Source organism: Canis lupus, chromosome 33 (genome assembly GCF_003254725.2).
Source record: "Canis lupus dingo isolate Sandy chromosome 33, ASM325472v2, whole genome shotgun sequence".
Lineage (NCBI taxonomy): Eukaryota > Metazoa > Chordata > Mammalia > Carnivora > Canidae > Canis > Canis lupus.
This window is the reverse complement of record NC_064275.1, coordinates 24,924,757-24,940,041: the sequence shown is the minus strand read 5'-3', so window position 1 is coordinate 24,940,041 and position 15,285 is coordinate 24,924,757. Positions and strand designations below refer to the sequence as shown.

Here is a 15,285-nt window from a genome sequence, read left to right as displayed (position 1 = left end):
TGTGTGTGTATTTCTTAAATGTGTTTGCCCAAACACCAAAGATCAGCTAAAAAAAAAATTTAGTTATCAGAGTACTTTGGAGATAGAGTATTCTAGCATCTAATTTATAAATTATATCTGTGTTTATGAAATAGGTAGTGAAGAAGCCTCCCAGAATGTATACTCCATGAGATTTGCCTAGAACAAAGGAGGTACTCAATCAAGTTAAATATTTGTTGAACAAAAGATCCACAGTGGTTGTTATATAACAGTGCAGTTGTTTCTCCATGAAGTTAGTAATTTCATGAACTTTCACTCCTTCCTTACCCAAAATCCTTCTTTGGAAAATAAAATTAGATATTTTTTCCTCAGTTGTTAATGAAAAAAGGAATTTTGGGGATTGTTTTTTTTAAACCTAAAAAGATTTTTATAAACTTAACATAAATTTGGACACACTCTTTACTCTTATTTTCAAAAGTTGACATTCTATTCTTTCCTCTCCCCACACTTCACAAAGGGTGGTTGGGTTGTTTTAGAAGGCTTACAAATACAGAGTGGATGTTTATACTTGAGAGCTTTGAAGTTCAGGTGTCTCATAGATGCAATTCAGTAATATAGTATGTTGTGAAGATCGTAGGCTTTCAAGTCAGACTTCCTGGGTTTAAACCGTATCTCCTCCACTTATTAACCCTGTAACCTTGAGCCAGTACATCAGGTCTTTGTATCTCAATTTCTACATCAGTAAAAAGGGTTATGATAGAAATACCTCATAGATTTGTTGTGAGTAATACATGTTGGATGTAAAACACTTGGAATAGGGCCCATCTCATAGTAAATGCTCAATACATTTTATATATACTCATAATAATGCCCGCCCCCCTTTTAAGCCACAGGGTTATATGTTTTTTAAAAATGAGTTTTGTTTCTCTTAATCAGAGGGTGCTGTTTGTTTAATATATTTCTTTTAGTTCTTTAGCTCAGAACTCCCCAACTAGTACCCAACTGACTGTACATAAAATTACTTAGGGACCTTATGAAAAACATAGGATCTCTGGATTTCAGTATAAGTAAGTGTGGGGGAAAGGCAGGAATCTGTGCCCTTGTTATTCAGATACTAAGCCCATAGGCCTAGACCAAACTCTAAGCCAGAATGAAAGGCATCACTTTGATTTTAACCGCTTGTTCTTAGGTCTTCATTTTAAGATGGGAATTTAAGGTAATCTAAGTTTCACACATTGACTATTTAAACCTTGGTGATTTTAAGTTGAATCTTTGAACTGGGCAGGATATTACTAATCATCTAGAGCTGTGTTGTCCAATCCAGGAGCTATTAGTCACTTGTGGCTATTGAAATTTAAATTAATTAAAATTAAATAAAATATTTCACTTCCTTAGTTATATTAGCCACATTTCAGATGTTCAATAGCCACCTATGCAAGTGGCTACCATAATGGGGTGGGGGGGTGTGCAAATATAGAATACTTTCATTAGGAGCACTGTGGTGGCTCAGTTGGTTGAGCCTTTGGCTCAATTCATGATCCCAGAATCCCAGAATTGAGCCCTACATAAGACTTCCTGCTTGGGAGGGAGTCTGCTCCTCTCTCCCCTTTACCCTTGTTCATGTGCTCTCTCACTCACTCTGTCTCTCAAATAAAAAAATAAAATCTTAAAAAAAAAAAAAAAGAACACTTTCATTATTGCAGGAACTGCTTTTGGATGGCACTAGCCTAGAGTGTGGGGATCAGCAAACCACAGCTTGTGAGCCGGATCTGGCCTGCCACCTGTTTTTGTAAATAAAATTGTAGTGGAGAACAGCCATACCTATTCATTTAGTTATTGTCTATGGTTGCTTTTGGTCTATAATGGCACAGCTGAGAAGTGACAGTAAAACCTGCAAAGCTGAAAATAACTGTTACCTGGCACCTTTTGGGAAAAGTTTGCTGATCCCTGGTCTAGAGGGAAGCATGGGTTAGAGGAAAGAAAAAGGACTTTTGAGTTAGAGGACTATGAGTTATAATTCTTAATTTTTCTACTTTCTGGCCATGTAACTGTAACCAAGTTTCTCCAACTTATGTAACCTTTTCAGATGTGTCACAGAATTGTTATATGTATTACATGAGATGACACATCTTAAAGCATCTAGTATGATGGCTGACACAGTGGGTGCTCAATAAATATTAGTGCCTCTTCCCTTCATCCAGTTCAACCCCCTTATTTCACAGATGTATTAATTGAGAACTGGAGGAGTAATTGATATGAAGTTTTCACAATTAATTCTGAGGGTTTCATGAAAAACAGAAATTTAAGGTAAAGAGCTTTTAAGTACATAAATTGAGGTCTTTGAGATATCCTAATTATGGTAGGTGTCTCTGGGATTATTGACTTACTGTTATTTTAAAATAATATTTCATTTTCCTATTCAGTTATTTGATTCTCTTTCCTGCCATTCATATACTCTTTGATATCTGTGCTAGAGTTGCCTGATAAAATACAGGACATTTAGCTAAATTTGAATTTCAGATAAACAGTGGAGAATATTTTGATATACGTATACCCCATGCAATTCAAATTTAACTGGGCATTTTATAATTTTATTTGTTATGTATGACAACCCTGATCCCTATACATGCAAATCTATATAACTTAATTGCAACTGTTAGTTGCAGTTACTAACATCCATAGCAAGCCTCAGTATCTTTTATACCTATGGCTTCAATTATTCCCACTACTTAAAATTAGAACCAGGTCTGCTATTCTGCGGAAGCACAGGCTTATCTTTCCTTCTACCTCTTGCCCAACTTGGGGCCAATAAAGATTCTTAGATAATACAAATGATTTCAATTTTTAGGATTATTGTGGGAAAATAATCCAAGATTCACTAAAGCCCGCTCAAGGTACATGAATGAATGGAGATAGTAGATAGTATTCTGAATTGCCTGAATCTTAAACTTTGTAAATTGAGTTAGTGATTTTAGGTATACTTAGGATATTCCTTCTGCCCCAGAACCTGGATCCCTGGCCTGTGTAGGCTTAGTTTCTTCAGTAGGAACTTATTAGCCACTCTAGCTGTCACTATTGCTACATTGGGTTGGCCACTTTCTCCTGACTTTTTGTGTCCAGGGACTCTCAGGGTCTAGCCTTATGTTAGTGGAAGTAGATGGCTTTTTGGATCTCTTTCTGCCTCAGTGTTCTCCAATTTTTGTGATCATATAATAGCCATAAGGCTGCCATGTTGACCCTCTATGAGGCTTAAATGATTGAGCAGCCATGTTCGTTTAGGAGAGTTCACAGTTCTCAGAGCAACCTAGTCTTAATGTCAATAGCTTATTGTTCACTCTCATTCGGCACAGAGGATACATTCCTTTATTCTTGACTGTTTAAATGCCTGTTATTGGCATTAATCTAATAGTGCCTAGATTAGGGTATAGATAGCCTGCCTGACATACAAATTTTCATTGCCATTATTTATTAAATGTGATAATTTAATAATGTGCAATTAAAAAATTCTCCCAACCCATGTTGACTTAGATGGATTTTCTCAAATAACTTTTAAAAATGTTTTGTGAATGTCAATGCTTATGATTTGATTCTTGGCTAAAAAAGCATTAATTTTTTGCAGGTTTTATTTTTGGAATTGAAGTTGCCACCAAATGGAGAAATAAAAAACCAAGCCAGCAAGAAAACTTTGGGTTCTACCAGAAGAGGGAATGACAGTAGACGCAAGCTAAGGCTGGGAAAACAATTCAGCACTAGTAAGGTGCTCTTTGGGGACAGTCAGAGGGCAGAATTTGAATTACTTTATCAATTTGGTGTCTTGAAAGAATGCTGATGAAGTCAAGATCCAACATAGCTTGCCATTTGAAACGTATCCAGATAAAAACAAATTGGTTTGTGTTTTGGCTGCCAGCAAAAACTGCAGAGATACTCCATCATGGAATATCTGGACCATAATCTGATTTAGCAGTTGTGTCCTTCCTATCGTTAAAATAGTATAATGGTTTATAACCTCAGACTTATAAACATTATTTCATTATTGGCATCCTCTACTCTTGGACTTCCAAGATAATATAATTTGTATAGTATAGGAACGTGAACAAAGATTTGGAAGAATTAAAAAAGAAAAAATACCAGCCATTACAAATGAAACATTTTTTCTTTTTTCAATTCTAGGGCAAAATAGTAAGTTTTCCATGAGTTTGTTTTAAGAATCTAATCTACTAACTTCAAAGTAAAATCGCAAATCACAATCCATGGAAAATGTATGCTTAGGAGAGAAGAAAGTGCTCATTGTTGCATTTTTACTGAATGAATTTTCAATGGAATAATAAGGGTAGAAGGTACAACCATAACCACCGTAGAGACAGCAGTCCAAATTACTATTCTGTAGAATTTTGACCCTAATACTGTTAACTATGACTTGCCTACCCTAGGGAAGTTTCCACAGTTTCATTCTGACACAAAACTTTTTGTTTTATCTCACGGGCCTTCTAGTCTCACAAGTTCCTATTTCTTAGCAGTTCACCAAAACTCTGTAGCATGGAAAATTCAGTTTTGAAGATTGATGTCTTCTGACTTCCTTGATATGGAAATGTTGAAAGTATTAGGGCAAAAAGAAAAGACATGCAAAACTTCCAATCGTGAGAATCGAGGAAGAAAACCTAAACAAAGGAAAGACATGATATAGATTCTTGGGTGGCGTGAGCGAAGGCAGTTATAGTACCTTGCTAAGATGACAATTTTTTTTAAGGTAGATTTAAATTGATACTACTCAGCATTAACATGATTGCATTTTACCATCTATAGTTACTATAGTTTTATCATTATGGTGATTGCAAAAGAAATCCAAACAGTTATTTTGAGTTGAGATACAGGAGTTTACAAATTTAATTTTGAGATTATATTATTTACCTATTAGAGAGTCTAGTTAGCTATGGAATTTGTACAAGTATCTGATCTTACTTCATTATATTTCTTTGGCAGGATGTTTTAAATAAACTAAAGGCATTACATCCTTTACCAGGCTTGATATTAGAGTGGAGAAGAATCACTAATGCTATTACCAAAGTAGTCTTTCCTCTGCAGCGGGAAAAGCGTCTGAATCCTTTTCTTGGAATGGAAAGAATCTATCCTGTATCACAATCACACACTGCTACAGGTAATGAGAAATCTTAAATATGGATAATATCCAATTTTGAAAGAAAAACTTCTTATATATAATGTTTTCTAATGATGACCAAAGAATTCAAGTGTTGATCATTGGATTCTGTGAAGTTCCATAAACATTTAAGAAACACATACTACCTACATCCAAAGCATAGATGGATAGACAGATGAGACTTGGTATTGTTCCGACTTTCAAGTGCTATATAGAGTAACGGGAATGTCTGTGCTTTGGATTAGTATTTATGAGTCAGTGATCTTATCTAGTTTCAGTTCTAGCCCTCTCCTGAACCTCTTAAGATTCTCTCCAAGTTGAATCTAAGTAGTGCTGGGGGGCATCTATATAATAGATGAGTGTCGTATTATACTTAATCAGAAAAGAGCTGTAGAGTCTTTTGGGTGTCTCATAGCACTCTCATGATAGGTATGAGTAATCTAGTAAGGAAAAAAGCATTCTTGCTTCAGGCAGCACAAAACTAAATATTTGCCAAATGCAATGTACATTGGAAGAAAGGGGAGCATTAACTCTCATTGGGGAGACAGATTAGATTGGTGGTATAGAATGTGGGCTTTGATATCTGACTTTTATAAGGTTTGAATCTTTATTCAAGGTTGCTTCATGCCTCAGTGTCCTTATTTGTAAAACAGGGGTATTATAGTCTTACTTCACCAGGTCATGCTGATAACTAAATAGACTGATACCTGTCAAGTGTTTAGAATAGTGCAGGACACTTCATGCATGGCTGCTCACCAGCTGCTGCTTTTATTACAGGTGGAGGTGCCAGAAGGAGCTGCTTTTTTCCGTGCTCCTTTACTCCCTGTTCTAAACAAATTCTTTTCTTTCTTTCCTATTTAGCTAACTTTAGTTCACCCTGGCCATTTTTTGGCTGTGTTGGTGTTTAAATTTCATTTTCAATAAGCCAATAATGTAAACTTGTAATGTAAAATAAATCCTTGGTGAAAAACGAAAATCAGCCCAGAGTTTCTAAAAGTGTTAACATTTAGAACTATAAATAGAACATACAGAACTTTCTGCTTATAAAGTAGAAAGAAAGTAATCAATTCCTTTTTTTTCCAATGGGTTTTCACCATACCATGCCTACATTTAAAGAGTATTTTAGGAGTACAAGCTTACCTGAGCATAGCAAAGCCATTTCATTATTAGAATTCATCTCCATAAAGATACATTTTTGCTTCATAATTTATTTTTGCCATCTTGTTTGTCTGTCAGTGTCAGCCTCATTAATTCAAACAATAGACCTGAATATTAAGTATTATTATGGAAAAGAAGATAGTGTGCTGAGGCAGCAAGAGACTTGGATTCCTTCTTCTGCTATTGACTAGTTTTGTAACATTGAGCAGGTTATTTCATGGTAATAAGTACATTAATATCTGCCATTTATTGAGCACTAATTTTTCTTAAAAGCTAAATAACAAGGACATATCAGAGATTTATTCAGAAAAAGAATATCTTACGTACTTAAAATGTCTGACTTATCTAAAGAAGATGAAATCCTATATACTTAGCTGATGGAGAACCTGTAACAATAAAAACTATATTATAAAAGAGAAGGGTTTATGTCACTATATATGTGTTATAAAAGCTGCAATAACAAGATCAATTACGCAGTCTTTTTTTAGTAATGCTTCCGTATTTTGGAAAAACTCAATAAGTAAACAAATGTAAAATATTTGCAGGGAAACAAAGGCTATTAGCATTAAAACAAATAGCTATCTCTTTTCTAGAAAGTTCATTAACCACTTGATTCTAGTGTCCAGCTTTGTCAGTGCTACCAAAAGTTTTCTTGATGAGTGAGAATGGTGATGTTGAGAAATTGATGTTCCAGTAGTCACTTCTCACTGCTTCATCTCCTACATTAGCTAACACCTTGGGCCCAGGTTGTCTCTTTTCAGCAGTCAGCTGCTCTTCTGCTTCATATCTGCTGTCTGTGTCTTGTGCAGTCCTGGGTTTTGAAGGTTTTGATAGTCATTTTCTCCTAGGATCCATTTGATTCATCTTATTAATACCACTGCTAACGTTGTATAGTACTGATAGCTGGTATTCATTGTAGCATAGGACTCGTTCAACTTATCAGATTGCTTCTTATCATTGGATTGTTTTCTAGAGAAATGTTAATTTCTCTAATTAATTTCTCTAATTAATGTTAATTTTAATATTAATGTTAATTTTAATGTTAATGTTAATGTAAAATATTCTATTGTAGTTGACTCATATGTTCACTTACAGTGGGATTAGTCTTGTACTTATTTTATCATTGTTAAATGCATGAACATAATGAAAAATATTTAAATATAAATTCAGTTTAGCAATAAGGTAGAACATGCATAATTCAGAAATGCAGATCCCCCAACCCCCACAATTTTATGTCTTCATTCTGTTTGATTTTAGGACGAATAACCTTTATGGAACCAAATATTCAGAATGTGCCAAGAGATTTTGAGATCAAAATGCCAATACTAGTAGGAGAAAGCCCACCTTCCCAAGCCCTAGCCAAAGGCCTACTTCCCGTCTACGGCAGGTAGATGCTGTTTCTCTATATTTGCATTAATACAGTTTTGTGAGTATGAATGGCTCAAAAACAGCCTATTGGACAAAATAATGAAGTTAGTTTCATTTTCCGTTCTGGACATACACATTTCTATTCTAGGTACTATCCGTTTAAAATCCTGAGTCTGTCTATAAAGAAAGGTAGTTGATGGTCAAAGACTAAAAACCTAGGACACTAATTAAATCAATCAGCATGGGGATCCCTGGGTGGCTCAGCAGTTTAGTGTCTACTTTCGGCCCAGGGCATGATCCTGGAGTCCTTTGATCGAGTCCCACATCAGGCTCCCTGCATGGAGCCTGCTTCTCCCTCTGCCTGTGTCTCTGCCCCCCGCCCCCTCCATCTCTCTCTCTCTCTCTCTCTCTCTCTGTCTCTCATGAATAAATAAATAAAATATTTTTAAAAAATAAATCAATCAGCACAATAGGCTTTTCTAACTCAGATGCTAAAGGGAAGAGTTTATAACTATGTTAGGAGCATCTCCCCTCCCCACCCCATTCTGTCCTCCACAAACAGACATGATGGAAAGAAAAAGCATAGAGAATTTATATTCGATATGGTCAAAAGAATTTGTTGATTTGAGCTAGATGTCAATAATTATTTCAGAAGCAGTTTGTGGTCAGAGCTGTTAGAGGAATGCCTTACTTGTTTAATTGAATGCTTGCTAAAAAAGAAAATCTAGTGTCTTTGTTAAGCTTTAGAGTGAGTTTCAAATGATAAGGTTTTTAAGTTTCTTAGATGGAACTATTGACTTTACTGAAAAAATGAGATCTTTTTCATATATTTGAGACTGCTTCATGTCCAGCTGCTGATATTGTTTGCATGACAGAGGAAGAGGTAAGAGGAGTTGTGGCCCGAACTCTGGACACCAGGCACAGGTGGAGGAGAGAGCCTCAGACCAAGGAATGCCATTTTCAGTCAGTATGCGACATGCCTTTGTGCCTTTCTCAGGTAAGGTGGCTGGTGGTTTTTTGAACTTTTCCTTGACGTGGGAGTGGTTTTCAAAGCAATGAAAAAGCCTGCATTATGAGTAAGACTCAGAAGTATGCATTGGTCCCTCCATCTTTGTGCTCTACAGCATAGCCTGTTTTTTCCTTTTGTGTTACCAGGTTGTCTGTCATCATTGTCTTCATGATTTGCACTGTGGGCAGCAGCAGTCTGCTGAAACCATATTTTCCATGGTGATTGTAAACCTTTTTGCAGAGTCCAGTGGACTTCCTTGTCCTCTGACTTCTGTGTAGCATGTGTACTGTTAATTAACCCTCACTTTCCTCGGTTTCTGTTCTCCCTTGATCTCTAAGGGCACAGTTTTTTTGTCTCTCTGACTTACTTTGCTCTTCTGCTTCTTCTCTTGTCTCTGCTCTGCTGTTTCCTATTGCAGGGAGAACCTCCCAAGGCTGCCGTCCTCCTGCCTGACCTCTCCTCAGTACTCTAGTCACACACCTTACATGAATGGTTGAACTCTATAAACTCTAATCATGAGACATTTGGAAATCAGGATCTTCTCCCAAATCATTCTTACTATTTGTATATGCATTTGTTCCTCTGCCAGCTGGCAGGTCTGTGTGAGAGTGCAGCTCATCATCTGAATTGATTTTTAATTGTCAGAAACTTAATATTCTCAGGGGGAATTTAGGTCTATGACAGTGTCACCAGGTTGGTAATTTTCAGTTTTGCTTTTTAAGTGTGAACTGTCAGCACTTTATCATTGTAACCATTTTTAAGTATTCAGTTCTGTGGCATTAAGTACATTTGCATTGTTGTGCAGCCATCACCACCATCCAGCCCCAGAAGCTTTTCATCTTCCGTAACTGAAACTCTATAATATTAAACAGTAACTCTCCCGCCACCTCACTCCCCAGCCCCTGGCAGCCACCATTCTACTTCCTGTCTCTGTGACTTTGATACTCAAAGCATCTCATATAAGTGGAATTATACAGTATTTGTCTTTTTATGTCTGGCTTATTTTACTTAGTGTCCTGTCTTCAAGATTCATCCATGTTAGGCTGTGTCAGAATTTCCTTTCCTTTTAAGGCTAATATCGTCTGTATGTATATATTTTGTTTATCTGTTCATCCCTCGATTTATTCTTACCTAAACAATAAATTTGTGTTTAACACGGCAATATTTTATACTGCTTTTGTTTAAATTTTTTAACTTCATTGAAATTAAATGTAAAGGATTAAATCTGAAAATTTCTGTCACTTAAATGTAGTGTTTAGTACATTTACATCTAAAGTAATTATTGGCAGGCCGTTGGTTTAGGTCTACTATCTTGTTTGTGTTTTATTTATTCTATCTGTTCTTTATTCTTTTTTAAAGTCTTCTACTATTTTTTATTTTTATTTCTTCTATTGTTTTCTTAACTATTTTAGATATTTTAGAGTTTACAATATGTATCCTATCACAGAGTATCTTCATACAATCTTATACTACTTCATCTGGAATGTAAAAATTTTTTCCATTTACCCTCTTTTATAATAGATTTCATTTCTATGACTTATAAGTGCTACTGTATATTATTATTTTTGCTTTAAACAGTCTATTATCTTTCAAAGAAATCAAAAAATAAAAAAGTGTCTTTTCTATCTGTCTACCTTTTACCATTTCTGATACTTTGTTTCTTGGAGTAATTTAAGGAATCTTAAAGTACTTCCTCCAGAGTACTTCCTTTAAGGTTTCTTGTAATGCTGTTCTATTGACAGTGATTTATCCCATCATTCCCCTGTCTCTAGATTTCTTTATTTTATCCTCACAGTTGAAAGATAATTTTATTTATTTTTTATTTTTTTTTATTTTTATTTTTTATTTTTTGATAATTTTATTAGACATAGATTTTTTCTAGGTATACAGTCCTTCTCTTTCAGCACCTTAAATATATATTTCTATTAGCTTCTGGTTTGCTTTATTTCTGATGAGAAGTACAACACCATTTTTCTTGTTCCTTGTCTAAACATAATATAACTACATTTTCCCTGGGTGTTTTTTAAATTTTGTTACTCAGTTTTAGCAATTTGATTTGGGCAAGAGTCTTTGGGTAGTTTTTCATACTTTGCTTCTGAGACTTTTGAATTAGCTGAATATCCTGAGTTGGCTTAGTTGTTGTTTTTAATCTATGTGCTTATATTTTTCAGTAAATTTGGAACATTTCCAACCATTATTTCTTATAATTTTTTTAAGATTTATTTATTTGAGAGAGAGAGAAAGAGAGTGCAAGTGTTAGTTGGATGGAGGGGCTGAGGGAGCGAATCTTTAAGTAGACTCCCCTACTGAGACAGAGCCCCATGTGGGACTTGGTCTTATGACTGATGAGACCATGACCTGAGCCGAAACCAAGTGTCAGACATTTAACCCACTGAGCCACCCAGGCACCCCACCTGTAATATTTTTTGTTCATCTCGCTCTCCTTTCTTCCTATTATCCCAAATATACATATACAGTATTACATGGTATTGCCCCACAGGTCACTAAACTTTTTTTTCTTTTTTATTCTCTGCTCCCTGTTTTTTGTTTTATTCTTATTCTGTGCTACAATGTGTGCTTTCTATTGACTGTTTACTGTTCATGGATTTCTCTTCTACAGTGTCTAAATACTGTCACATTCTTCTAGTGAATTTTACATTTAGAATTTTCACTTGATTTGTCTAATTTTTATTACCTTATTGCAATTTGTTATTTATTACATCATTATACCCATGTGTCTTTAAATTCCTGAACATTATCTATGGTAGTATTTAAAATTCCATCATATCTGTAATTTTTGGGTCATTTTTCTATTGATTAAATATTCTCCTGGTCAGTTATATTTTCCTGATTCTTCATATGTCTAGTATTTTTTCTTTTGTGTGTTGGACATTATAGTTGCTACATTATTGACTCTTGGGACTTTGTAGTCTTCATTAATTAATAACCTTCTCTTCTGGCAGACAGTTGATTTACTTTCACATTCAGCTCAATCATTTTATAATTTTAAAAGCTTTGTTAGCAAATGTTTAGAGTAGCCTTTACTCTAGGGCTAGATTAGCCCCAATTATAAGATGTGGCCTTGCTGGGGATCTGTACTAAGTGACCAGGATGTGATAAAAGGATCCAGACACCCAGTCCTGTCACAGCTTGAACATCTCTCACATTCAAGAGATTGTTTTTCAAGTAGTTGTTCAGCTGACAACTTGGCCATTTTGTCTGTTTCTTTGGTAACAGTTATTTCTTTAGTATTAGTTCTTTACCTGGTTCTCTGAATTTTCTTGCTCCTTTAGTATTTGGTCAAAAATCCAAAGGGATCACTGTGCATATTTGTGGTGCTCTTTTATGTGCAGCTCCTTTCTCTAAATTTCCATAAATTCTAGCCTGCCTTAGTAGGCACAGACTCTAGTCTCTGCTTCCTTTGTTCAGATCCTAGTACTTTGTTTCCTCTCTCCTTCCCTGCAATGCATTCTGGTCAGTTCCTCCTTTCAGAAACAGTTACATGGCTCACCTCATCTCCTCTCTCCTCATCAATTCTTAAAGATTGTAGTCCTGCACTATCTGTTCCAACATATGAAAACTTAATATTTTGTCAGTTTTTTCTTACTTATGGCAGGAAGGCCATAAAAATTGTGGTCATTTGTTTAAAACTATTACTTATATATTTTTGAAATGTTTATTCATTCACATAGTTCAGAAATCAAAATATATAAAAGGTATGTATTGAGAAGTTTTGCTTCCTTCCCTATCATAGCTATCCTATTTTATACAGCTCTTCTAGATGACTCATGTATGAGTTTCTTATAGATTCTTGTAGCATTTTTATGCAAATATAAGCAAATATGAATATCTGATATTTTCTTCCCTTATTCTTACACAAAAATAAAGATTCCATATATACTGTTGTGTGCCATTTTTCATTTAATGTTTTCATGCTGGAGAATTGTGATTATCATTAAATAAATTTGAACATAAACCAGTTTAATCTCTGTGCAGGTAATCTTTGTAGCAAACTGTGGGTTTGCTGAGTCACAGTAAACAGTAAACCTGTTCAATTTTGATAGATGTTGTTAAATTACAGTGTAATGGGGGGCAGTAACCATTTAGTTCCCAATAACAGTATGTTTCTTTCTCAGCCTTGCCACAGAATGTGCTGCCCAACTTCTGAATTTTTGCAGTTTAAGTAGAGAAAAATTGTTTCTTGCTGTAGTTTTAATTTGTATTTCTTTATTGTGAATGAAGTTGAGCATTCTTTAGTATGTTTAAGGTTCTTTTGATTATTTCTGTGAACCGCTTGTTTATATTTTGTCTTATTCTTGATTTGTAGCATGTCTTTTTTATAATATGGGAATGAATCCTTGGTGATATCAGTTGCAAATATTTTTCCTTCTTTTTTCTAGCCAGGATCATTTAAATTTTGTTTTTGCCATGTATATTGAATCTAGTCATTTTTATTACATAGGTAAATTATCCAAATCCTCTAAGTAACTCTTCACATATCAATCCCTTGATTGTTTCCATTGAATGTTTCTGTTGTTAGAGCAGAGCACGTTTCTCTCCAGCGCACTTAAAATATGCACACATTGCAAACCAGTTTCTTGACTCATTCATTCATTCATTCATCAACAATTTAAGGGGCTATGAAGTGCCAGAATTATGCAAGCTTTTCACAGAATGCAAAGGAAAATTAAGTACCCATCCCTAATGGCTCTGTGCTATGTAGGAGAGGCATGAAAAAACCATTTTAGATTATATGTCAGGTGCTATAGAAACACTAAGGAAAGCACTCCCACAGTGGTTTAAGGAGTGGACGTTAGGGGTGGCTTTACACGTATTACATATACTTGAAATATAAACAGACAAAAAATGATCTAAGTTACAGAACTGAATTGCATCACGTTAAGAGCAAGATTTTAACTTTTGGACACATAGTCTTATGGTTCTACGTTAGAACTAAACTTCTATCATCCTGCTCAATTATATAAAACCTAGACTGGTCTTTGTACTGGCTTTTCTAAAATCATTCCTATTTCAGGTGGTTTAATATTAGCTGCTGATTACTCTCAACTTGAACTGAGGATCTTGGCTCATTTATCTCACGATCGTCGTCTCATTCAAGTATTAAACACTGGAGCTGATGTTTTCAGGAGTATTGCAGCTGAGTGGAAGATGATTGAACCAGAGTCTGTTGGGGATGATCTGAGGCAACAAGCAAAGCAGGTGATCTTAGTGAACATGCTTAGCATAAAAAGAGAATTTTCATGATTAAAAAATTTTAAAAATAGCCTTGATCATTTGCAGTTGAGGAATGACTTCTCCATCTTTGGATCTTTCAAACCACATTCACCTGAGTCTGTCTCATGGTATTCATTATACTTTCCTTCATAGTCAGTAGAAGGAATCAGATAGACTTAGTCTGAGGCTACTTAGTGTGAAGAAAGCCACCTGCATTAGTGGTAGATATTGTGGTGGTGGTAGTTGTTATTTGTGTGTGTGTGAGTATTTTAAAAATGTCTTTCTAGTCTGTAAACATATTTTCACCTTTTTATTTTTATGGGTGCTCTCTAAATGTTTACTGAAAAATAAATATTACTGAGCTGTGGATTATAAATAGTAACTGATAGCCTTTTAGTTTTTTGAGGCCATTGGTTAGCTAACCCACATTTGAAAGTTTATACTGCCTTGGACTCTTCAAGTGGGTCCATATTAGTTCCTATTCCTGGATGACTGTCAGGCACAGGGAATGTCAAAGGTCACATTTACATTACACCATTTCCTGCCTGGATTAATACTCATACTTTTTTTGCCTCGTGGCCTATAGGAAATCTGATGCCATTTTTGAGAGAGTAGGATTGCTGGCTGAGGCAAAGGAATATAACTCCCACCTTTAAGATCCTGCTGTGTTAGTTTTACATTTATACTTCTAGTTACTCATGGCTGTGATTCTTGACTGGCTCATTAGGCATAAAACCCTTCTTCTCACCATTGCCCATTTACCACCAGCCCTTGTTTTTTCTACTCTTTAGAAAGCCAGTTTTACCCTCTCTAATATTAATCTCTGGGGTCCTGCATTCAGCGAGAATTAAACTTTAGGTAAAATAGGTAATGTTCCAATATTTAATCTTCATAATAAACCCATGAAATAGGTGTAATTATTATCCTTATTTTATATAGGAGAAAACTGAGGCACCAAAAGTTAGTAATTTGCTTAAGGTCATACACCTATAAGTGGTGGAGCCAGGATAAGCTCAGAATGCCAGAATTTAGACATTCTGACTTTATAACCTAAACACTCATCCACTGATGATATCTGCCTTTATTTAATAAGTTCTTACATGATTTAATAGTATTCATGTTATACTAAATCACCATGCACTGAACGATCTACTCCCTGGGTCTGACGGAGATCTCAAAAAGGAGGAAAGAAATCTTTCTTAATGTATTAAAAAAAAGCCAAAAACTTCTAGCTGTTTTATCACATTAAAAAGTAATTTGAAACTCTCATAATCATTTGTTGCAAGTTATCTTTTAAAATTATATTTAATTGGAGTACCTGGGTGGCTCAGTCAGTTAAGCGTTTGCCTTTAGCTCAGATCATGATCTGAGGGTCCTGGGA

General features: G+C 35.1%; 1 protein-coding gene across 6 annotated transcripts in view; it reads left to right on the top strand.

Annotated features, from left to right (window-relative positions):
* The window catches only part of POLQ (DNA polymerase theta), a 124,189-nt gene that overhangs the window by 88,761 nt on the left and 20,143 nt on the right, over nucleotides 1–15,285 (top strand). For 4 of the 6 annotated variants that reach the window (XR_007408035.1, XM_025475768.3, XM_049105507.1 and 1 more), the window contains 5 exons: nucleotides 3,599–3,736; nucleotides 4,960–5,134; nucleotides 7,550–7,679; nucleotides 8,536–8,657; nucleotides 13,705–13,889. Coding sequence is in view for 5 of the 6 variants with exons in the window: in XM_025475768.3 (XP_025331553.3) it covers nucleotides 3,599–3,736; nucleotides 4,960–5,134; nucleotides 7,550–7,679; nucleotides 8,536–8,657; nucleotides 13,705–13,889 (750 nt within the window). In the remaining variant the exon portion in view is untranslated. Of the gene's footprint in view, nucleotides 1–134; nucleotides 192–3,598; nucleotides 3,737–4,959; nucleotides 5,135–7,549; nucleotides 7,680–8,495; nucleotides 8,658–13,704; nucleotides 13,890–15,285 lie in introns of those variants that run through there. The other 2 variants (XM_049105508.1, XM_049105509.1) reach the window with 2 other exon arrangements.